Source organism: Magallana gigas, chromosome 8 (genome assembly GCF_963853765.1).
Source record: "Magallana gigas chromosome 8, xbMagGiga1.1, whole genome shotgun sequence".
Lineage (NCBI taxonomy): Eukaryota > Metazoa > Mollusca > Bivalvia > Ostreida > Ostreidae > Magallana > Magallana gigas.
The window spans coordinates 20,045,498-20,069,669 of NC_088860.1; the positions used below are offsets into that span (position 1 = coordinate 20,045,498).

General features: G+C 35.1%; 1 protein-coding gene across 5 annotated transcripts in view; it reads right to left on the reverse strand.

Moving 5' to 3' along the window:
- Positions 1-117: 117 nt before the first annotated feature.
- The window catches only part of LOC109619691 (filamin-A), a 40,404-nt gene continuing 16,349 nt past the window's right edge, over positions 118-24,172 (reverse strand). The window contains exons 16-40 of one of the 5 annotated variants that reach the window (XM_034472083.2): positions 23,621-23,767; positions 22,582-22,662; positions 22,184-22,321; positions 21,339-21,506; positions 20,978-21,121; positions 19,852-19,935; positions 18,667-18,807; positions 18,094-18,267; positions 17,719-17,868; positions 16,677-16,898; positions 16,043-16,216; positions 15,610-15,795; positions 15,164-15,247; positions 14,439-14,576; positions 13,961-14,140; positions 6,505-6,648; positions 5,912-6,034; positions 5,235-5,381; positions 4,780-4,881; positions 4,276-4,455; positions 3,666-3,680; positions 2,346-2,627; positions 2,064-2,213; positions 1,444-1,611; positions 118-1,102 (exon numbers count right to left, since the gene is read on the reverse strand). In XM_034472083.2, the coding sequence (XP_034327974.2) occupies positions 855-1,102; positions 1,444-1,611; positions 2,064-2,213; positions 2,346-2,627; positions 3,666-3,680; positions 4,276-4,455; positions 4,780-4,881; positions 5,235-5,381; positions 5,912-6,034; positions 6,505-6,648; positions 13,961-14,140; positions 14,439-14,576; positions 15,164-15,247; positions 15,610-15,795; positions 16,043-16,216; positions 16,677-16,898; positions 17,719-17,868; positions 18,094-18,267; positions 18,667-18,807; positions 19,852-19,935; positions 20,978-21,121; positions 21,339-21,506; positions 22,184-22,321; positions 22,582-22,662; positions 23,621-23,767 (3,770 nt within the window). In that variant the 3' untranslated portion in view covers positions 118-854. The remainder of the gene's footprint in view (positions 1,103-1,443; positions 1,612-2,063; positions 2,214-2,345; positions 2,628-3,665; positions 3,681-4,275; positions 4,456-4,779; positions 4,882-5,234; positions 5,382-5,911; positions 6,035-6,504; positions 6,649-13,960; positions 14,141-14,438; positions 14,577-15,163; positions 15,248-15,609; positions 15,796-16,042; positions 16,217-16,676; positions 16,899-17,718; positions 17,869-18,093; positions 18,268-18,666; positions 18,808-19,851; positions 19,936-20,977; positions 21,122-21,338; positions 21,507-22,183; positions 22,322-22,581; positions 22,663-23,620; positions 23,768-24,172) is intronic. The other 4 variants (XM_034472085.2, XM_034472086.2, XM_066069964.1 and 1 more) reach the window with 4 other exon arrangements.

The following is a 24,172-nucleotide window of genomic DNA, read 5'->3' on the forward strand; positions in this document are numbered from 1 at the left end:
GGAAATTATCTATCCAAAAACTTACATGAAGGCTTTAACTTGAGAATTTAATAACGCCCTCTTGGGAAAATAAAGTCCTGTTCATTGCTTCCATTAAAAAAATAAAAGAGAGAATAATTTAAAATCTTAGTTCTTTATTTGAGTATGAAGAACTAATGCTATAACAAGAAAAAATATTTTGGTAAATAGCAATATCATAATATACAAATATCTGATGTATATGTATATACATACATGTATATAAAGGGAAAAAAATATAAGTCTAGACAGAATGATATGTTTATTAGACTAAGGAATGGTTATAAAGGTCACGACCTTTGTTGGTATGGAAACCAGGACGTATTCTTATCTGTGTTGATGCCTCTTCCTTGTGTTTTTTCTCAAGGAGCGAGTCCTTGAGACTGATATGTGATCGCAACACATTACATGAGAAAAGGAAAAATTCACAACTACCTTATTAAAAAAGGAAACAATACAAACTAAGGCTGAATAAGCATAATAATGGCTTTGATTTTTTTTTCTCCAGTATACTTATACACAACTTACAATAGCTTGCATCAGTATGATTCAGTCAGTTCAACTGTTTTTTAAAGAATCCACTTATTAAAAAAAACGTCTACATAATATTCATCACATACATGATTTTAATAGTAACTAAACTTATAAATTTTTTCTCTGCCTACCAATTCATCTATACAATATCTCTTGTAATCTCAACATCTCAATATTATGCTGCGTGAAGTAAAGTTATTGCGGTCAATTTATTAAAGTCAACATTTGATTTTATTTCATTTCATCCTCTCTTCCTCGAGATCCACATTTTATTCTACCTTCCAAGTTCCACACAATTCGGTCTAAATATCCTCTCTCCACTGACTGAACGATCTGTGGGTGACGGAGCTTTGAGCAAACGATGCATCATGCAACACCTGCTCTAGCTCTTGTTGTGTGTCTACGATGTTGATCTGGAACGGAGATCCTGGTACATCCACCCCCGACCATCTGACGCTGACCACGTACAGACCCGTCTCTGTCGGGTCGTAGCGACACAGGATGGTGCGGTCACGCTGACTGTCCCTGTACATCTCCACTTGGAATCCACCTGATTTTTTAGAGGGGGTGGAAAAAAAAGGAAGTTGATTATCTTGTTAATAGACAAAACTACCACATTGCCAGATATATGCTTTTATATTTCTTCTTACATAATACAAATGTATTCATATTTCTTTCATCTTTACTACCTGGTTTTTCAATGACACCTATATTGAATTTCAATGCTTTACAAATCTATTCTATCTTCAAAGTTAACTGATATAATATTTCCTATTTAATGTCATAAGTATCTCTGAATACTTCCTAAATTAACAGTGACACATCTTGTACACCATCTATTAACATTTGGCTGTGTCACAAATCTCCTCAGAATGTTCCAGTGGTGCCTACCTTTGGGTCCTCTGATCCTGACCGTTAGCTGACCTGCCCCAGCCCCACGGGTCTCCACGATGAATCTACTCTGGTAGGTTGCTAAGATACCATGCTCAACACCAGGACCTGTCACACGGACTTTACTGGCGTCAGGCTGAGCGCCAACTTTCAGCTGGAAGGGACTTCCTGCGAAAGAGAATTGATTGGTTTTTTAGAGGAAGTGTTGGAATATCATGTAATGATTAAAGGTCTTGGGATTGGTCATCATATTTGAATAACATGACAAATTTATGGCTTATTAATGGTTGTCAAATACTAAGGAAAAGATCCAAGGTGAAAAGGGAGAAAACAAAAAAAAATTGATAAAATATCTTGTAGAATTTAGAAAGTTTTGAAAAAGGACTCCCACATTTGATTGGTGTTTTAGATAATTAAATAAGCTATTCATACAAGCTGATTCTGCCATTTTGAATAGAAAAGCTCTTTTTGACATTATGTATACTTGTATGTCTATTAATTATTTTTACTCTTTAAAATATTATTTTTTCATTTAGGCAGAAAATAGTGTAAAATCGGTGAAACTTTAAGCAAATTGCTAAGACTTTACTGGAGCAATAGCTGGAGCCTTTAACACTCACCATTAACATGTTCTCCTCCATATTTGATCTGTAGGACATGTCTCCCAGGCTCCTGAGCTTTAACCTTTAAGACAAAGGTGCCATCATGGTTGTCCTTAAGCTCACAATAGGAGGCTTTGGATGGACCCATGCAGAATGCTGTTAACTCACCTACAAAAACATAGGAACATACTTGAGCAAATTTTAATACTGTTATACATGTAAATTGTTTTTTAAAATTGTATTTTAATTTGAAGATACTTGACACCTTATTCCTTTTAATCTAAGAAAATTTCCACCTACCTGGACCAGCTCTCCTTGTGTCAATGGCCACATCCATGGGTCGACCCAGGATTCCTCCTCGGAGACCCTCCCCGGAAACACTGACCTTCTGGGGGTAAAAAGTTCCTATGACATTGACCTTGTAGGGTGACCCCCGAAGCTGGCGTCCATTCCAAGTGATGTTAAGGAGGTAGGCTCCTGGCACCACTGGTATGTATGTACATCTGTGTTTGCCGCCTCCAAGGGAAACGACCTTGACATTGATTTCAGCTCGTACTCCTGTCAAGGACACTTCAGGTGCTCCTAAAAACAACACCAAAGAGGTCATAAGCACTACAGCATTAATATATACATGTACATGTGTATTCAGATATATATATTTTTAAACTGTATAATCATGTTCTTATATAAATATACCTGTATTTGCAAAGGCATAGTTAATGGAAAGCAATTTTCAAATATGTGTTTCAGTAAGCTTCACTAATTCTCCATGTCAACAACAATGTAATTTAATGTATATTCTATATTGCATAAATACAGAAATAAAGTCGATTTCTCTCGATACTTCATTTTAAAATATATGGTACATGGGTTTGGATTTTCTGGTTGTTTTCATTTTTTTTTTAAGTGCAAAGCTCCTATAGTTAGTGGGCATGTACTTAAGCAGACAGTATATACACTATATTGTGTTCAAAGTTACAGATAAATAAAACACAGAAAGTCTCTTTTTAATATACAAAGTTCTATGCAAACTGCTATTGGATAATCAAACACCAATTTCAGTTTATTCTTTACTTGCATTGGACACATACTTTAGTCAAGCTACAAATTATTTCTTTTCATGCAATCATGGTCAGATGGAAATGGATTAAAACTATTGGCCATGGTTTGCAATATGATGATTTTTGACTTCATGGTAATAAAACTACAACAAAAGCTTGATCAAAAAACAAATAATTAATCTACATAAAAAAAATTCTACAAGTGCTTGTGTCATAACTAAATAACCCATAATATTGTTAAATCTACAAGTTTATAATGTTGTTTCATATTACACTTATTTTCAACGATCAATTTATCACCCGCAGTTATCTTTCATGGGTGGGTTTTTTTCCATGCAAATGTCAATAGCAAAATGGTGTAAAAAAAGGAAATTTACAACACAAAATACACCTTCTGATAAAGTAATACAGTGAAAGGAAAGGGTGTTGTGACATATTGAGACTTTTCCTAGCTTGCTTTTGGAAAGGTTTGCATACTACACACCAAAAAAGCAATGGAGAAAAATAGCCATCATCTACAACTTGATGAAAAAACCCAGCAGTTCTTGCTATTACTTACTGTTTTGATGATATTCTACATAATGGACAACATTCATAGTACAGTCACTAACCACATGCAAGGATATATATCGGCTAGGATATGATGCCAAAAACCTAAATATTATTTGAAAATTTCTCTTTCTCTCTCCCTCTCCCTCTCTCTCTCTCTCTCTCTGTATTGATATATTTCAGTTACCAGTATACATGCATGCAATGAATCCCATACTTCAGCCACTGATAAGAAACAGAATTCTATGACCAATCTTTGGACAACGACTCGCTCTCTCTCTCTCTCTCTCTCTCTCTCTCTCTGTATTGATATATTTCAGTTACCAGTATACATGCATGCAATGAATCCCATACGTCAGCCACTGATAAGAAACAGAATTCTTTGACCAATCTTTGGACCATGATACCAAGTGTAACATGCATATGGGTTAAAAGAATAAAAGTGTACCTAATATGGTTAACATGAATTGAAGTCGTACAAATCTACCAGGATTTCAATATTTGACATGCTCAGAGTTTAATTAAGTTTACATAGTCTACTTCACAGAATCATATGGAGAGATGATTAATGAAGATGCTTTTTTTGTGTGTGTAAACTGCAATAACAAAAGATTCCTTACCAGGTCCAGCCTGCGATCCATCAATGATAAACTCCGCCTCCTCGCGAACTATTGCCTCCTTCAGGCCCCGCCCAGTCAGGATTACTTTGTTTGCGTCAGAGAATGTTGGGACTGCGTAGCCCAGGAATGGGGAATTTGGAAGAGCTACATCCGACCAGTACAAATGGATATAATGGTTGCCTGAAAACAGTTAAAACTTTTTAATTCTATTCTTTTAGTTTCGATTTACTACTCTGTAAGGGTCATATTGATTGCTTTTCACAATCCTTTTTTAAATTCTCCTTTACAGGGGGGGGGGGGGGGGGGGGGGGGGTAAAGTGATTAAAAATTGTGATATTTTTTTTTATAAAGAGAGGGAAATGTCCTTTAAACTCCCACGAAGGGAGATTTTGTAATTAACACAATTTTGTTATTTATGAAAAAGTGGAAGACTTTACACCACACTTGACTTGCAGGGAATGAGTCAAGTATAAAAACAAAAACTACTGCTTATTTTTTATGTACCTTCCTCCCTGGGGATAAATCCAACCATCATCTGTCCATAATTGTCTGAGAGGGACACAGGTAGGGATGATCCTGGTCCAACAACTTCAGCCTTCAGCGTACCTATTACAAGTGAAGAAGAGGACATTTTATTTTTAAATATGGAATTTTGGCAACTGTGTTCATAATGCAAAAACACATTATGTGCATTTAAGCAGAACTGTTTCAAAAATAAAAGCTAAGGACATGTTATTCATTTACCAAAAAAAAGTTGGTAAATAAACTTAAATTCTCACAATGGTTCATTAAAAAAACTCCACACAATTATAAATTTTTCACAAAAAATATAAGTATTTCAATATTGTTTTTAACTAATGCAATAAAATATTCCAGAAAAAGTGATATGAACCCTAATTGCATGCGAGAGCGAGAGAGAGATGGATGGTAAATATCAACAGGTAAAAGCGTTGTCTTACCTGGACCAGCCTGGGAGACATCAAAGACCAGTCGTTTCTCCTCCCCCACCACCAGCCCCACCCGCTCATTGCCGTCCATGTACTGGGCCCAGCCCCCAGAGATCCTCACCTTCCTGGCGTCAATCACCTTGGGGTGGAAAGGACTGCCTGAAAAATAATCCCCCATAGTCAATATCAAAAAGTGTGCTGTCCAAAGATAGGACAAAGAATTCCTCTTCTATTATCCAATGTAAAATCTGTGTCTGATAAAAATGGTATCAGATCATATCAGATATAACATCTCTTATAATTTCAAATTTTACTGTTGTCAAGAAAATGCAGTTTAAAAATGTTTGTTATGCAATACTAATCTCCAAGGTAAACATATCATGTAGTTTTAAGATGTTTACATATTTTTCTGAGTACCAGATCCTGAAATGGCTTTTATCCATTGTTTCCTATAAATCACTTGCAATAGTATTGCAGAAATTCCTTCTTCTGACTTGTATAACTCAAATACATGTAACTTGAATAATCTGACAGAACATCATCGTCGGAAACCCACGGCCAGTCTCGCATACGCTTACTAAGTGTATGCGAGACTGGCCATGAGTTTCCGATGATGACAGAACAAAGGATACTGTAAAACCAAAGAACATTAAAAAAAAAAAGCATTTTTAAAAGCCTTTAGCCAGTACCTGGTATGTGCTGTCCATTCCACATAATGCTGATGTTGAAAATCCCCACCTCCACAGGTATATACTGGACCACTGACTTGTCTCCAGCCCGCTCCACTGTGGTCTTCGCTATCGAATTTGGTCCTGAAAATATCAAAAGCATTGTGTTAACTTGCTATTTCTATTTTTACATGTCATTTTTGGGTTATTATATATCTACCTAATACTTTTTTCTATCAAAACTCTCATTTTCTTTCTTTCTAACCTTACAATCCTCTTTCACATAAAACATTAAATACCTCTCTCCATCTATTGTATATGTAACAGAGACAAATGTTGCCTTTGCTGGAGTTTGAACCGGGGTCCTCTGGCATCCAACACTCTACCGATCAAGTGAAAGGGTTAACCCACGAGCCAGAGCTAGTAGGAATGCCATATACCTGACTCTACCACATACACATAAAGACTACATAGTGTTTCTTTTTCTCTCTCTCTTAAAATTCAAGAAAATCTTTCTCTCTTATCTTTCTTTTCCTCTCTCAATTTTTAATAAACATTTTGCTTCCTCTTATATACTCTCTCTCTCTCTCTCTCCCTCTCTCTCTCTCTCTTACCTTCCACTTTGATGTCCAGTCCCCCACTCCTCTTGCCCATCTCCACATAGAACACCGTCTCCTTGTCCTCCAGCCCCTTGTACAGACCGGGCCCTGAGGCTGAGGGCATACCCCCCTCATCAATGGTGTGGATGACAGGGCAGCCTAAAAAACAGATGCATAACAGTAAAAACACATTGGAGAAGATACTCTCCTGGCAAGATAAAACCATAATCTCAAACAACAGAGAACTCTGCAAAAACCACCTGTAGTGTTACTTTAAAGAAGTATAACAATTACATGTAAATACAATGAACTTGATTGACCAATAGCCTACAGCAAGAAGGGCGAGAATTACAAGACATTGCTTAATAGGGAAAATAAATATATTTGTAAAATATCTGATAACAATACCTGACTTTAAATGAAATATTTGTTCTAGTTGCTTAAGAGAGCTGAGTGATACATCTATATCTGAGCATCAACTTAATAAAGGCCTACAACACATGTTATAAATTGACATTCTGAATTTGTGAAATCACAATGGGAGAGTTGAGATGATGCAGATGTGTTTAAGTTTGAACAATAGAATGAAATCTGTTCCAGTCCTTATACATGTACCACAATCTAACAAAGTTAATGCAACTGATTGAAGTTTATTAAGAATTTCTTGCTGTATTGAACATATTTCTGTCAAAAATCAATACATTCTTTTAAAAAGCTTTAAGTTTCTTTTTATATCTTCTCATCAACTATATAATTACACAGAGTCAGTAGCTTGATGACAGTGGATAGAAACATAAATGGATAAGTACACAGACAGCCCATGTCAAAGTCAAAACAAATGTCTCATAAAAATGTTAAAAACTTTTCCTAAAATCTACAAAATTCAGAGCACACATACGTAATACCTCTATGTTCAAAATGGTTAAATATCCGTTGTTGATTACCTCTGTACCCATAGTCAAACATTCGGCTCATGGTGAAACGATCAAGAACAAGTCCAACAATGTACAACCAAAAAGACCAAACTGGAGAATGAACCAAACTGAGACCACTGAAAACTACTCACTACGGGCCCCTCCCCCTTCACTGTGGGCTACCACAATTGATTCAATGACATCTCCTAAACTCAGAATATTTTCAAACAATACAGTAAGTGGACCGATGATTGGAACCTTAAAACAACTCACTTAGTCAAATTCATTTTTCATTTCTAAACTTTATCAGCTTTAAAATTTTATTACTGCATTGAGTGTATTATTTTTGAAAAAGGATTGAACAGAAAAATGTACATTATGAATATCATTGCAGTGGAAATAGATATCTTTAACTAAAAGTGAGTGAAAGGAAGAAGGAGATTAAAAATGATTAAAACATCTGTAATCCCCAGCAAATAATACATACTGACTGCACCAGAGATGTTTATTTGAGTCAGGTGCCGTCCTTCTTTCTTCAGAGTTGATACATGGAAGACATTGTCATCTGTCTTAACAGAGGTGTGTTTAGAGACCTTGTTGTCATGAAGTTTTAACAGTTCTACACTGGGTGCTTCAGTGGTATTATTAATGGTAACATTCCTTTCACTGTACAAGGATACAGTAGGAACAATAGTATTTTTGTCTGTTTTGACAGTCAAAGATTTTGACGGTTGCTGCACCTTGGTTCCACTAAGGGATGCTTTGGCTTGGAGCAAAATGTCTGACTGACTAGATTCTTGATGTAATTGAGGGGATGAAGTTGAAGAGATGCCTGCTCTGATGACTGAATTTTCTGCTTTTTGGGCTCTTTTTTGTGTAGGCCTTAATTTGACCCCAAACTGAGCAGCACCAGAGATGGAAGATTCCATAATGTCTGGAAGATCATTTGGCTTGTTTTCAAAGCTCGAGTCATTTACACTGCTCCTTGGTTTCCAAGCAACTGTTGTCTTGTGCAAAGACTTCTGCAGATGATTCTCCAAATGTGCCAACAGCGCTTTGTTTGCAAACACACTATTAGCTTTTAGTGGTCCAGGTTTTTTGTTATTGCTATCATCCTTGACCTTTTTCTCTTCTTCCTTCACAGGGTCAAGGTCACCATTTTGTTGACTCCTCTTCTTCAACACTGAGCCAAGCTCCTTCACTAGCTGGTCATGCAGTTTGGAGCCTGGGTCTTTTTTGATAGAACTCTTGAAAAATATTGGTCTTTCCACATAGCTGCTAGGGCTTACTGGTGATCCAGAAGAATTCTCCACTATTTTTTCCTCGTCTGTTTTATTGCCTTGCTCTTGAGCATCTTCTGTGGAGAGACCATTCTTGATGGGATCCTCCTCCTCGTCTGAATCACTTGAGGAGTCAGATTCAGTGATTTTTCCTTTGAGGACACTCTGAAGCTCCCCAAGTACACTGTCCACACTAATTTCCACCACCTCCTTGTCCTCAGCTTCCACTTCCATCCTCAAGACTCCTCACTTCTCAACTATTGAAATCTTCCTTATATCCATGCATAAAGAATCACAGAAGAGAAATCCTTTTAACAAATGCCAGCAACACATATAACAAAGAGGGGAGAGAGGTTTTGAAAATATCCAGCTTGACCTATAAGTCCATATAATCTTAAGCTTATCTTGTCATATCCCTTGTTATTTGATAAGGCCTTTTTGATACCATATCTCAGCAATGTCCTTGGTTGAACGTTTCTCTGATCACTGATTGCGATTTGTGCATGGATGATTGCACAAGGTTAAAAACAATCTCTGGGCTTTATTTGCCCTTTTTGAATCTAATAATCCATTGATCAGTGCTATACATGTAGTAGCTATTTTATTTCACTTCATATAACAACAAAGTCCTGCTAGACCTTAGGTTTAAATATCCACAAGTAATTGATCCAATTGCTTAGTTGTTTTAACACAGATCACAATTTCTCCCTCCATTTTGCTTTAACTCTTCCCCTTTTTTCTTCTCCAATCCAATCATGCTTCCTTTTTTTTCTTCAGAAAAATCCAAAAATTACTGAATTATGCAATTTTGGCGGCATACACATGCAGACATGCATTCATTTCATGATATTATGTTTCTAAATCAACAAAGATCCAAGTCTCTTCAAATTCAAATCCAATCTGTCCAAGAATCTCTGATCCGTCAGCCAGATTTTAGCTAAGGTCTGAGCTTATATTAGTTGCACAAACTTGGAGCACTTTTCTCACATAATCCTTTGCTGTCTAAATCACATTCATGCATGCAATGAAGTCAAGCTGATTATCCAAATCTCTAACTAGACTTTCACATAGAGAGCTTTCATTCAATGCAAGGTCCTCAGGGGGTTAAGTCAAATAGCAAAATCATCCAAACTCACAAAAGCAGATCTACAGCTTTAGAAGTTTTCTTCCTCTGATGAAATTGAAATAAGAAAAGGCGTATAGAAGTTGCCCATTGTCCGAATTTAACCCGTGAACAACTGTATTGTGTGCTTCGCCTTGTACATTCTCGGAGAATCAATATTTTGCTCAAACATTTAACAAACTACTGTTAATGCAGTCAGCAACTGAAGGTATAAACTCTAATCCACAAGGTATAACAGATATGATACCTGCAAACTTTGATTTGCAGTGAGCTGTTTAAAAAACGTCACTTCAAATAATCACTGATTAAAATCAAGTGCTGCACGCAATATTGGAAGACTAAGGCTTGATCCTGAAAACCATACGATACCTGTACCGCTATTTCCATTGAGACTCAAATTGCATGTAATCCAGAGTCCGACACTGACAAGATGTCCTAAAGGTCCTGTAGACTTAAAGTTCAGAGATTAATATTCTCTTTGTCATTCCTATTGAGAATGTCAGACTATCCCTCTGTGAAGTCAAATTAATTTGGAGAGTGAAGTAAACAGTTTCCAGCTATACAATCATTTCCTGTACACAACGTGTCTCCGACGGAGAAGATCAATTAATATTCAACATAAACAAACGTCAACGATTTCAGTATAATTCAAAACACTATTTCCAATCAATTATTGATGGTTTTAGCCAACTTAAATCTCAATTATTGATGGTTTTAGCCAACTTAAATTTGTATCAAACCATGCATGCACGATTCAAAAGTTCATACTCCAGCACTTGCTTGATCAAGGTCGTTCATTGAACACCTCTAGGAATGCTCTTGCAATAGGTACTGGTAAACACTGCTTATATTCAGATGTTTGGAGATCATAAAATTAACTGACTTTCAAACAGAATACAAATGGTTCCAGTGTAATGACATTGATTTCATCTGCATTCTTATGCATTAGGAGTTGATAATTCATATGAAAATAAATAAATCTATTGAAAAAGTCCAGAAGAATTCCTGAGTGTGTAGGTGAGGGGTTCATTTCTCCTCCACCTACATTCAATATTTGTCAATGAGCTCAGAGACTGCTTGCTATTCAAGGGAAAAGAAAACCAGTTTGTGTGGGCTCCGTAATGTTTAAACTTTAGAAATGCAAACATGTACATAAAAGGCTTGATCACTATTGAGCAGCAGAAATCTGAAAGGAAATACTAGGTTGAAGAATTTCTTGTGGCCATGAAAAAAAGACAAGATTACCAATGTGTAATTTGGACATCCATCATTTTGTGAATAAGAAATAAAATCACACTTGCTTATTAAAATCTGATGCACTGCATTATGAATGCTAATCGTGGTGACTGGAAATCGGTGTTATATGTCGATTTTTTGTCTTGATTGGTTGCCAGCAGTTCATTTGTATATGGCATCATGCGCCATTACTTTCTTGCAATGACTTATCATATTCTAATGGAAATATTCCTGTAGAATGACAAAACTCCAAAAATTCTGATTACTGGAAACTTCACTAAACTTTTTGCATTCCTCTCCCAAATTTGGACCTAAAGAGGAATCCCTTTTAATCTTTAGACTGTACAGTCCCAACCAGTTTAATTTAATTCTAACTTATTTTCTAGATGTGTATTTCTGATCTAATTTACTCCAAAAGAAATCTTACTATGGTATCCTGGTGTTACACAAAGCTTATAATGTATTATTGCCTAGCTGCGTTGTTATGGAAATTATGGGAAATGTATCATAAGTTATTAAAAAAACTCAGAAACAAAGAATGAAGGATCAAACCTACAATATTCTTACATGAAGGAGTGATGTCCAGAGGCATTAATTTTAACATTAATACAATCTTTTAAAATTATTACTGATTGCCTAAAAAAAATACAATTAGACTTCCACCATACAAGCAAAATTGTACAATTAAACAACATTCCCCATAATTCAGCATCATCATACAATAATGCTAAGGGGTAAGAATTATATTACTTTAATGAAGAAATTCCATAAAAAGTTATCTCCTCTTTGTTCCTTAGTCAATCTCAAATAATACTCAAAGGAAAACAGCCTCCCCCTTTCTTAACAACGTCCTATCTGAATATCATTCAATGTTTCCTGTCCACCAACAATCACATCCATTTAATCAGCTGCTGCCATAAAAAGTATGAATATATTCCTTTGAACAATATGCCCATCAAAGGGAGGCCTCCAGATAGCCAGGTACTTTGGAACTCTTTGATATGTGTCTAGTTTAATAGCTATCCTGGATACTTAGTTTCACTTTCATCTTTAATCCTCAATCATCCATGACAGGTTCAATGAGTACATGAGCATTAAGATGTTTTACTACAGCAAGTGTCCATTAAAACTGGTTTAACATCCACCCTGGGGGTAAATACACAAGATGGGGAATCCGCCCTTCTTTTTTTATTAGTAATTTTATATTTTATGGACCAATATTCAATATATACACTTTCAGATGAAAGTCTCTTTCAGCCATGGGAAGTCAAACCCCCTCTTGCATTAATTGTCTCTTTAATAATATTTGCATTTCAGTGCAATCTTTTCCATGTTTACAGCATAATATAACTCAAATCTTAAAAAGGAATTAAAATAAACAGTTAATGCAGCAATATCTGAAATTTACAACATTCTATAAAGGCTGGTGATTATTTTAGTAAAAAAGAATTCATTACAACTACATAACTGTGGCCAACAACTAACTGTGACCAACAGACAGACAGATGGACAGTGAGCAATGACCTCTCCTTTGGAGTTGCAAACACAGAATCAATTACCCAGTATATTCATCCAATATATGAGAAAATATATGAAGTTAAGAAGTACATGTAAGTTCAAGAAGAGTATCAGAAGCAGGAAAAGAAAGCAATGAGCAACAGATATGACCTACCCTCTGCCATGTTAGCCTATAGTCTTAGTAAGGTGTCCAGTGTAAGTGTAAAGGGAAGGTAACAATGTGTGAAGGAGGGACTGATGGAGCATGTAATGGATGGGACAGATACAGATCGGGACAGACAGCAATCAATTTAACATCCCCTCCATATACTTAACATTTCCTCCATACCGCTCATTATATATCTATAATGGTGACACATTGCCTCCAACAGCCCCAAGCATATAATCATTGGTCAATAGATTCTGTCATATTTGGTTAATTGAATGTCTCAGTTATAAAGCCCAGCTGGTTCATTGCAATATACATAAATGTACATGTACTAGTAAATGAAGAGAACAAAATCATTTTTTTGTTTATATTGTGAGTGAAACGGCGATGGGCCCAGAGAGTATCAATGAAAGGGAGAGAAAGAGACATTGTGTGACTGCAGCCAAATAGAACAAAAAATATCGATCATCAAAATCAATAAAACGAGAACATGGATCATTATTGTGGTTGACCATTCTCTCCTTTGTACACAAAACAGGTGTCATATGCTGCCAATTTGGCTTTATTTATCTACATATTGCAACCAGATGACAAATCACTTACTTATAATGTTCTTTAATAAGTATAGGCCTAAAATTTTGAAAACTTAACTAAGACAATAGCAAAAATCCTCTACCAAAATTAGATGTAAAGCAGAGAAGAAAAAATTTAAAAATCAAAGTACTGAAAATCCCATAGTCTTTTTACAAATAGCAGCATTCATGCTTATAAATTGCATTGTTATAGTTTTGAAACAACTAAATCTGGAAAAAGTTATAGCAGAGTAACTCTTATTTCACAGTGTTAAGTGAATCAATTTCAGTAGGAATTTTCATTGAAACTTTTGAATTCGGAAAGAAATTATGATTTCATTCAAAAGATGCTTGGAGTTGAACAAGAATAAATCGAACTGCCTTATAGCAATCCAGCTACACAAAGTGTTTAAGAATAGGTGTAGAGTGTCAGAATGATATGACTTGAATCTCACAACCCTTCTCTTTTCATTGTCATACTGCAATAGTTGCTAAATAATCAAACTTTCTTGCATGTAGTCCCATCATTGGTGAATAACCTTGTGATTTCAATCATTAAGCTATCCAAAGGGATAAAATATTATAACTTACATATTATCAAAGGCATAGGATAAATCTAAAATTCCCAACCCCGTTTCCATAGAACATCCCTAGCCTCTGATTCATTAAACATAACCTACCTGGAAGTTCAAATCCACAGTAGTTGATATAGATCTCATGTTGTCCTGCTTCCATTGGTACATACATGATTTCCTTCCTCAAATCAGAGTAGGAGCTTGTGGAGCTAAAATCTACGATGTTTCCAGAGGGGCTCCTAATGACCACATTGTAGTCCTGCAAACCCACTTGACTGAAGTCAACTGTAAAGTAAGATTGAAATATATCATAAGTTTTACAGTTTAGTTTATAAAAAATAACAAAAACTATCCAAAGTCCATGATATTAATAAATATAGCTACATTTCATATGATCATTAGGAACCCTTCTGAGATAAAAGTTCTCTCTCTCTCTCTCTCTCTCTCTCTCTCTCTCTCTCTCTCTCTCTCTCTCTCTCTCAAAATTTCCCCTTTCCTTTTTATGCATGAATACGATATTGTCACACAACTTTAAATATGATAATGGTAAGTTTCCATCCCTACCCCTATTATTGATACTTACTGTCAAATGAAGCTGTTTCTCCGATCCCGCCCTGCTTGAAGCGATCCACTCTGATCATTGCCAGGTCAAACACATCCACATAGAATGGACTTCCTTCGATCATCCGCCCCGCATACTGAACCTCCACAGTGTGGCGTCCTACAGAAATTTAAGATATAACAAATATAACTCAAGCTTCCTTAAAAAATACATGAATATTGCACTATTCAAGTGTGGTTGCTCAAAATACACAAATCCATGTCAGAATTCAATCAGAAACAACATCCATGAGATTACTTCCACAATGCTGAAATGCTTTTTTGAAACGCCAGACTCATTAGCAAAAATTTTAACAAAGTGTTTTTCTTCCTTGTAATTCAGTGCAAAATTACTCCCATGTAAGCAATTTCATAAATCGGCAAACATTATGGCATTCATGGTAAATAATGATAATATTTACTGATCGACAATTTGTTGTATGTCGATATATAATGCCTCACATCTTCATTATAACTGGGAAAAGGAATAAGTATTCAAAATCAATGAAAGTCTCAACTCTTTTAACCTTCCTTGTCACTTAACATACAAAGTAGCAAAGTTAAGATTTTCCCCCAAGTTAAAAAAAAACAATCAGATTTTAAAATGAACATCACAAACATTCTAACCTGATGTAACTCCATTTAAAACCTGATGTAAATATTTACAATAGTATATATTTACAATATAGTTCCTGGTAAAAATCCTACCTGTCGATGTTGGTGTCCATTCCACTTTAAAGCTTCCGTCCGACTGAGACATGATTCGAGCTGGAATTCTGTTTCCATTGGGAGCTATATAACAAGGCACAAACAGAGAAAATGAAGAAAACTCCCAGAAAATTTCAACAAAAGGACAAAGACAAAAAGCACAAACATCTCTAGATTAATACATCTACCAGTACATAAAGGAAAGAGTAGAAGCTTACAATAAATAGAAAACGTTTGGGTAAATGCCACGTACAAGTTACATAAAAAAAATACAATCTGACTCACGACTTCCCCCATTCTCACAAATCAACACAGACAGATGGAAGAGTTGGAAAAACTTTTACTAAATATCTTTTTATTCATGCATTATCTATCAATATCTACATGTATGTACATGTCCACATCCCAGATTCTTCATGCTACACATGACACAGAAAAAGGAAAACCTATGATGCTGATTTGAAAATGACTGAAGTCTTCGAGGTTGGAACCGAACGCCTGCAGGAGAATCCATTGCTGTTGGTTGATGCGGAAGTTACGAGTCTGCAGTTTCATTTCGTGGACTTCTGATTTTGCCATGATGGCTCTTTCTTTGACGATATGTTCTTCCACATATACCATAAATGGTGACCCTGTGAATATCAAAAGCAATTAAAATATCAGTTCAAATCGAAGACCAATATATTGAATTTATCGAGTCATAAATCTTGACGGGGATGAAAGGAAAAAGCAGAAGTTTAAGTTTCATTCGTCATTCCTCTACTATAGAAGCAAGAAACATCAAAGCAATTTGTACAGGTAGTGCTATCGACATATTCCTTTACAAAATCCACTAACATTAACCAAACCATATTTTCTGCTTGCATATATTAAATGTACCTGGAACCTTTTCTTCATTAAACATCATGTTGATTTTGTGGACTCCTGCTTTCCTTGGGATGAAGAATGCTTCGATCCAGCCTCTCTCTGTCTCTTTCATTTCACTGGGTATATTCTCCCCATCACACTCAACTATCATCTCCAACTCTCCTTCTCCGGACCGACTTACATCGACTAAAAATAATTCAAAATTTACATCCCGCTGTCTGTGGTCATTATTTGAAAGAAAATTTCATATTGGCTACAAGGATTTTTTCTTACATATTTAGAAATGTTCATTTTGAAATAATTATTATATCAACTTAAAGAAATATTTCTGTTACTCTAATTCTGGTATCATACATAGCTGGGATTTTGTTCAAAATTAAATTTTCAATTCCCTTTCATGGCCTCAATTATCTTCATAAATTTTCAAACAACAGCTAGTTCATCCAGTTTTTAAAGATTATCTATGATAATCTATCTTTCGAGATTTATTATGCCAAAAAATAAAACATGCCGACAAATTGTCAGTTATTGCATATGCTATAGTGACAGAAGAACGGCATATGAAAATTTAAATTTCATTTTTGCAAAATTTGCAATGCACAAAAAAACTAGGATACATGTGATTTATACTTTCTTCACTACTTACTCTGAAGTTTAATGCTCTCATCCATCATGGCCCTGTCTGGCCTGTCCACCTTAATCTTGCTTGTATCATAGACCTTAATGACATAGGGGAAGTTTTTCAACATCACTCCATTGAAGTACACTTCCACAAGATGGCTGCCCACCTCCACTGGTTCAAACTCGATGCAGTAAGTCTCAGAGGTTGTTTCTCGCATCTTGGCATCAATTTTCTTACCAGAAGGACCTGTAAGTATTTGAACATTTCAGGATTGTAATTTGAAATTTTGATCTGCTCAGCAATTGTTTTTCAGCTCTATCTTACATTAGTTTTACATTGGAAGCTGACATGCAGTTTCTCTCTCTGATGCGTGCAATAATGATTAAGGTAAATTTACTTCAATTTAATGTAATTGAATGTTGAAGTACATGTGAATGCAAGAATACTTACCCTTTCACATTTTCTTCTATACGATAGTTGCTTAACATGCTCATGAAACAATGAACCCCGTTCCACAAAGCACTACCACCATTGTGCTGTATATATCCCATGTTCTACATGCATAGATACCTATAACTATTGTTACAATTTTAGCAAACAATTCAAAGCTTATCTATCATAATATGCAACATGCAATGTCTGATTCAGTCTACTGTTGAACCATATTCTCTGAATATATGCAACTACAGGGTCATTTTTGGCCTCACATCTCCAAAGAATTCGCACGGGATCATGCATACATTCAAAGTTTCGATTTTTCATTGTTTAGGATAATTGACTGATGCACAACATCTTGTTTGCAGTTTTTAATAGCAAATTCTACAGTTCAAGCTTCACAGCTAGGATAAAAATAGGCTATAAGTAAGCTTTTGGCCTTTGTAAGTAGATTATTGCAGTATCCGTCCTCCTCAAAAACGTTGCATCATGGCACCATTTCTGTGGTCATTTCATGCATCCTGTCTTGTGACATGCTCTAAGAATTAAAGTTCATCCCTCCAGCTCCCGAGAAATGGATCATGCTTGCATTGGAGATTGGTGGGTTGCAGCAGAAAACAAATACTGGTACCTTCGATGGAGACAGTGAATTTGTCACTCAGACCACTAGGCCCGTTGAAAGTAAATCCGGCGGATTGGTAAATGGCAAAAAACTGCTGGCGGCTGAATTCATCCATGACAAACTCAATCTCATCCATAACCTCAATCCAGAAGGGGCTTCCTGGATATACATCAAAATCAAAACATTTAATTACAATATTAGTGTTTTGTTTTTTTCCAATACACTATTTTTCTTTGTTACCATTTTAATCATTTGCTGGTCTTTGTTATCTTTAGACAAAGTGCTTAACTCATGATTTTCCCATACTATATTGACACAGAATAAAAAAAGAAGTTTTAAAACAATTACAGTACATTTATCGTACCGTCAGTTTAAAATTTTTACCTGGAATGTACTCTTCATTGAATGTCAAATGGACCCTGTGTCTCACTGCTTCCTGTCCAACAAAACTGATCTCATAAATCCCCTTCCCTAGGTCCTCTAGGGTGTGAGGAACATGATTCTTATTGGCCAAAATGGCAACCTCTAGTATTCCCCCGCCAGCCTTTGAAGCATCAACTGCAAAAAGACGTAACAAAACGCAAGTGTAAAAATCTTCTCAATGTTATTCTTTGTGCCACTCTGTCTCTCTCTCTCTCTTTCCCTATCTCTGTCTCTGTGATTTCATCTCTCAATGTAAAAGATTGTATTAAAAATTAAAATAAACTCTTTTTATTTTGGCTCATTTTTAAGAATACCGGTACTCATACCGGTACATGATTTTGCATTTTAAAACAAAATTTCAATTACAATTGAAAGGCATGCAATTTCTGGACAATGATTAGTCAATTATCATTCCATAACTTAAAAATTTCACTAATGAGTATTACTAAAACTAATTCATCTAAAAAGATTTACTAGTATCTTTCTTTTTCAGAAAATCATAGTACAGTAAGATAATCAAATAATCATTCAAACCTAAGAAAGTGCACTTCTCTCCAACAAAGCAATGGAAGGGCATGTTGTTGATGATGACACTCTTTGGGTTGTAGACATTCACATGGTAAGGTCCTTCCCCTACCTCATCTTTACCACAGAGGATCCGAATAGTATACTCCCCTAGGAAAATAAAATTGTTTGCTACAATTAGTACATGTACTGTACCTTGAAAAGGTCGGGAAGACCATCGATTTGACAGGTACTGTGAACCAGGATTTAAGTTATGGTGACATCATTTTGTGATTACTGTGGAATCATTAGATTTCGTGGTGGCTCAATTTTCGTGGAATTCGTGGCTACCTCTCATCCACGAAAATACACCCCTACGAACTAATAAACTAGGGCTATAAAGTCATAATCCTTTTGTATGTATACAAAAATACACGAAATTACATCCCCTCGAACATGTAAAATTTAAGCAATCCACGAAAATTGGCCCCCACGAATTTTAATGATTCCACAGTAACCAGTGATGAACTGGTTCACAGCAATTATTTTTCGCAACCTTAAACAATAATGATATTCTGGTTCATTTCAGAAGCTGGTTTAAGGCGGGAAATAATTTGCATTAATTCAGACATTTTCACAAATCTAGCGAAACTTTCTTGAAAGGAAATTGGTTCACAGTATTCCCGAAAGAATTTCTATTATGTTTTATTTGCTGTAAAAATTGGTTTTTATATAGAATCAGATTGTCATATATTTCCTATTTTTTTTTAACAAAAGATTCAATTATTGAAATTTTATGTTAGATGAAATCAGAATCAAAGTTGAAAAGTTTGTACCACACACATTATCTTACAGTGGGGGAGGGGACTATATTCCTATATTATTAATAGTTATCCTGCAGAAATCCTGTTAAAACTTTTCTGTGAACAACATGTGAAAGGTGGAACTTGTTTATATAACAGAAATTACCAATTTTCAATATACATTGTATGTCTAAAATACAATACAGTAAAACACAGTTATAACAAACATGCTTATAATGAATTGACGCTTGCAGTAAAGTGGTTTTCATACCCCTTGACTCTCTAACAAGTTGTAAACTTAACAGATATAATGTTTTACGTTTATAACTGAGTAAAATTGCCAATCCCTATTATTTTGTTATAAGCGTGTTTTACTGTATTTACATTACAGGAAAGTTTGATCCTGTCTTACCCGCTTCCCTGGGGGTGAACTCTACATGCTGACCATCTACAGGTGTCCTTGTCACTTTGGCGGGGATTTTCTCGCCTGATGGACCTATATTTGACACAGAACACCTCCATGAAATACCACTTGTATTAATTGTCATATATATATCGTGCAAATGTACCAATACCATTGACTTATCATAATTTTCAAGCTATGACACCACTAAAAATTCCAATTTTTAGTACATGTACATTCCAGTTTTTGATAAGAACTCCAGTAAGTAATAGTTGTATAATTCATCAAAATTATGAATATACCAGCTGATATAGGTGTTCACAAATGATATATGATTCTGCCATACACAATGCAATTCATGTACATGTTGAATAATGATTTAACAATAAGCCGGTTCCATTCCAATCTTATATATCATTTATATTTTATCAAATACACATGTATATACAAATATTCATAGATTTTTGGCAAATAATGTGGACATGCACTCACCTGGTTTTGCTTGCCATGCAATACGCGACTTGTTTCTTCATGCAAAAAATCCGAACCTGTCCAACACTTCTAAAACCGCTAAACCGAGTGCAAGGAAATATTTCAGTTTATACACCATTTTGTTAGTCAATAAGAATTGTTAATACAGTCTGTTGAATGACTTTGGTGTGTCGGCTAATTTACAGGGTAGGAAAATATAAAGGAACTTTACCGAGAAAAATTACAGGTAAGCAAACTATGAATATTTCTAATTTTTGGCAATTTTTGCTTATTCATAAAAGGGGGACAACTCCTATAAGTTGCCTCTAGCTTTCTATAATCTTCTACATGGCCAGTATAATCTCCCTGGGCCTCCATGCATGATATATGGTTCAATCAATATGCATCCAGGCATAGGTTAGTCAAGATTGTTAGTACATGTACCTTCTCATACATATAAAATCATGCTATAAACATATTGGTTATCTTTTTTTCACAATGATAATTTTAAATACTTAATTCACAATCATGGACAATTAAGACAATATGTTATTTATTCTATGTACTTATTACATATTGCAAAGATAATAAAACTATTCTTGAAAATTGTTTTGCTTGAAAATAATTCATTTCATGTACTGATGTATATGACATGCTGTCTTACTTGTAATATCCACCACTGCACTGAACTCCGAAGAGCCAAGGGAAGGCGTTTCTATGGTGAAGGTTGTCAGTTTGTTGGCAGGAAGTGTCGACTTTAAACCAGAAACTGAGACACCACCCACAGCAACACAGGTGAATGGAGACCCTAAAATCAGGATTTTTATGTGTTTTAATGCCACTGTTGAAGTACTTTTTGATGTGCAAAAAAATTAACATTTATCAAGGACATGTTCTTTCAGGTAAATGTCTTCATTTTTATAACTTTCCTGCATTCATTATTATTATTATTTTTTTTTTTTTACAAAATCTCAGAAATTTTAAAAAGCATTAAAATAGTAAGCACTATATTTTCATGGTTTTACCTGGGAGTGCCTCTTCGTTGAAACTGATGTCAACATACTGTCGCCCAGCCTCCTCAGGTGTGAAGGAGATTCTGTACACACCTGTGCGCTCCATGTCCACGGAGTTACGTATGTTTCCCTTGTTGACCATGATTTCTAACTGACCTTCTCCAGCTCTGGTCACGTCAACTGATTAAGATAAGTAAAATTCAACACTTGAATCATGAAAACATTGGAATTAAAAATAGATACATGTATTTTGATGATCATTGAACTAATCATTCTTTGAAATTTATTAAACTTCTTTTCACTTTTTATGCCAAATATACAATATTATTACTGTAAACCAAGAATTACAATAATGTAAACCAATAATTACATATATCATTTTTTTATTTTGCATATGGCCAGTTGAGACATTAATTAATCCAAATGACCGAATTTTGCAATCAGGTAGTAATCTCATTTATTTCCAGAGGAGCATCTTTTATCAAAGTGCAATCAATACTGTATACAGGGTTATTTTCCCTTCATGTTAATTTCACCCTTCTATACTTCGTATACACCTTTGGCCTGTCTTGAATACACCCAGATGCAGTTGTGTTAAAAGAGATCATATTTGTGACAATGGAATTTGCCCAGTCGCCTGCTGACTATTGGGGGAAAATGAGCGAAAATAAAATGGAGGCAATTATTTTCATATATACAGTATGCATGAGCATAAGAAGGGTTTGTGAATCTTGTGGCTATTTCTCACAAGTGTTATGTATAATTCTTAATTTACAGTATGGAACATCAGTTTACAATTAAGATTATTTTCTCTGGATGCATGGTGATGGAGTAGCTTATATCAACAAAAAACTGACTTGTGAACTCTACTGGTGATCCAACCATTCCATCTTGGAGAGGAGTTACAACAATGGCGGAGGTGTCATACGCCTTGGCTGTAAACGGACTTCCCTCGATTTCTGTGTCTCTGTACTTGATGGCGATCTTGTGGTCACCTGTAAAAACAAATTACAGTAAAACATGGTTATAGCAAACATGCTTATAATGAATTGATGCTTACAGTGAAGTGATTTCTATTCCCTGTGACTTTATTACATGTTGTAAACTTGATGGATATAACAAATTACACTAATAATGAAGCAGAACCGCCTGTCCCTGACACTTCGTTATATGCGTGTTTTACTGTATATACACTATAATCTGTGAAGGATTCAAGATGCTATTGCAAACCACGACTGGATAGATATCAACGTACCGACTTCTTTTGGGACATATTCAACATTCTGGCCATTAACTCCATTGGAAACATTGCAGAAAACCTCTCCCCCACTCGGTCCTAAGAAAACAGAAGAATTTGATCTGATTGGTTAATGGTTAAAACTACTTAATAAATTTTGTGTAAGCTAAAAAGCAGAGTGACTTAAATTAAATATGCATTTTGATAAGTATAATTATGAACAGGTATATATATTAATATATATATACAGTCAAGTAAAATAGAGGATGGGTTATTACATTGAAAAACTACGCTGCCAAAATAGATACAATACATGTTAACTAAAGGGAATTTTGACTACTGGGTAAAAGGGGGAAACCTAAACCAAGTAATAAAGCCATCAAAAACTAGCAGGGTAAGTTCTATATAAAAACATAGCAGTTAATAATCAAAGCAATTAAATGCTTAGAGGGTCTACAAAGCAAGGAAAAATAACAGTCAATTCTGAGTATATACACTCAAATGAAAAAAAATTTAAAAATCAGAAAGGTGAGATCTAGAAGGGACTTTGCAGTGTGTTGTGTCTGCGGAGACTGCTGCATGCCTTGCTGAGTGACTTGTGCAGAGAACAACATAGAAAAATCTCGTAACTTACATTGACAATAAGTGTATTCTCTAGCTCACATACACTTTTCTCTTTGCATTGCATTCTGGGTATATGTATAATGTAATATCCAATTCACATTGACATGAGTTAAATTATTCAAAATCTCTTTCATACACTTCACATGCAAAATTTGTATATCTTTTATTTATATAACTTTTTTCAATAATATAATATTCCAGTTAACATATGTAGATTAAATAAATTAATATTTCTGATTTTGACATTGAAATTATAGGATAATAGCATAATTCACAGTGTATGTGGTACGTTGTACAATTAGTGGTGAAAAATAAAACAAAACGAATACAGAAAAGACAAATGAACTGTATACACAGCTGGCTCTACAGAAACTGAAACGAGAGAGAATTAGGTACGTGTGTACTGGGTGTGCTATCCTGTCGTCATGGTTACCTGTGATTGACACATTAATATTTTTGGACATATTTTCTCCACAATTCACTACAAAGTTCTCTATTCTATTCACTAGAACGAAGTCTAATCCTCTGCCGGAGACAGAGATGGACTTAGGGTCTGTAACTTCTACATGCCAAGGGGAGCCTGCAAAGAGAATGTTTCAGGATCAGTAACAACCATATTGTATAAACGTAATACACAGAAACACAGAATCTTAATAGCTTACATTTTCAAACAGGTTAGGCCAAACAGTATTCTACAATGATCCGCTATCATTAAACTTGATTGATATCATAAAATCTAATACATTGATGAAGCAAGCAATAGATTAAATAATTCAAATTCTTTCTGAAAGTTTACATGCATGACTATTAAGAATCAGTTAGAGCTGAACTTCAATACCTCAAACACTGAAATCTCGAAAACCATGGATATGTCAAAGTAATTTCATGGATATGTCAAAGTAATTTGTAGTCCTAACTACTTGTTTTTTAACTATTTTACTCGATATCTCGAATACTTGGATATCTTGAAGTTTTAAACAGTCCC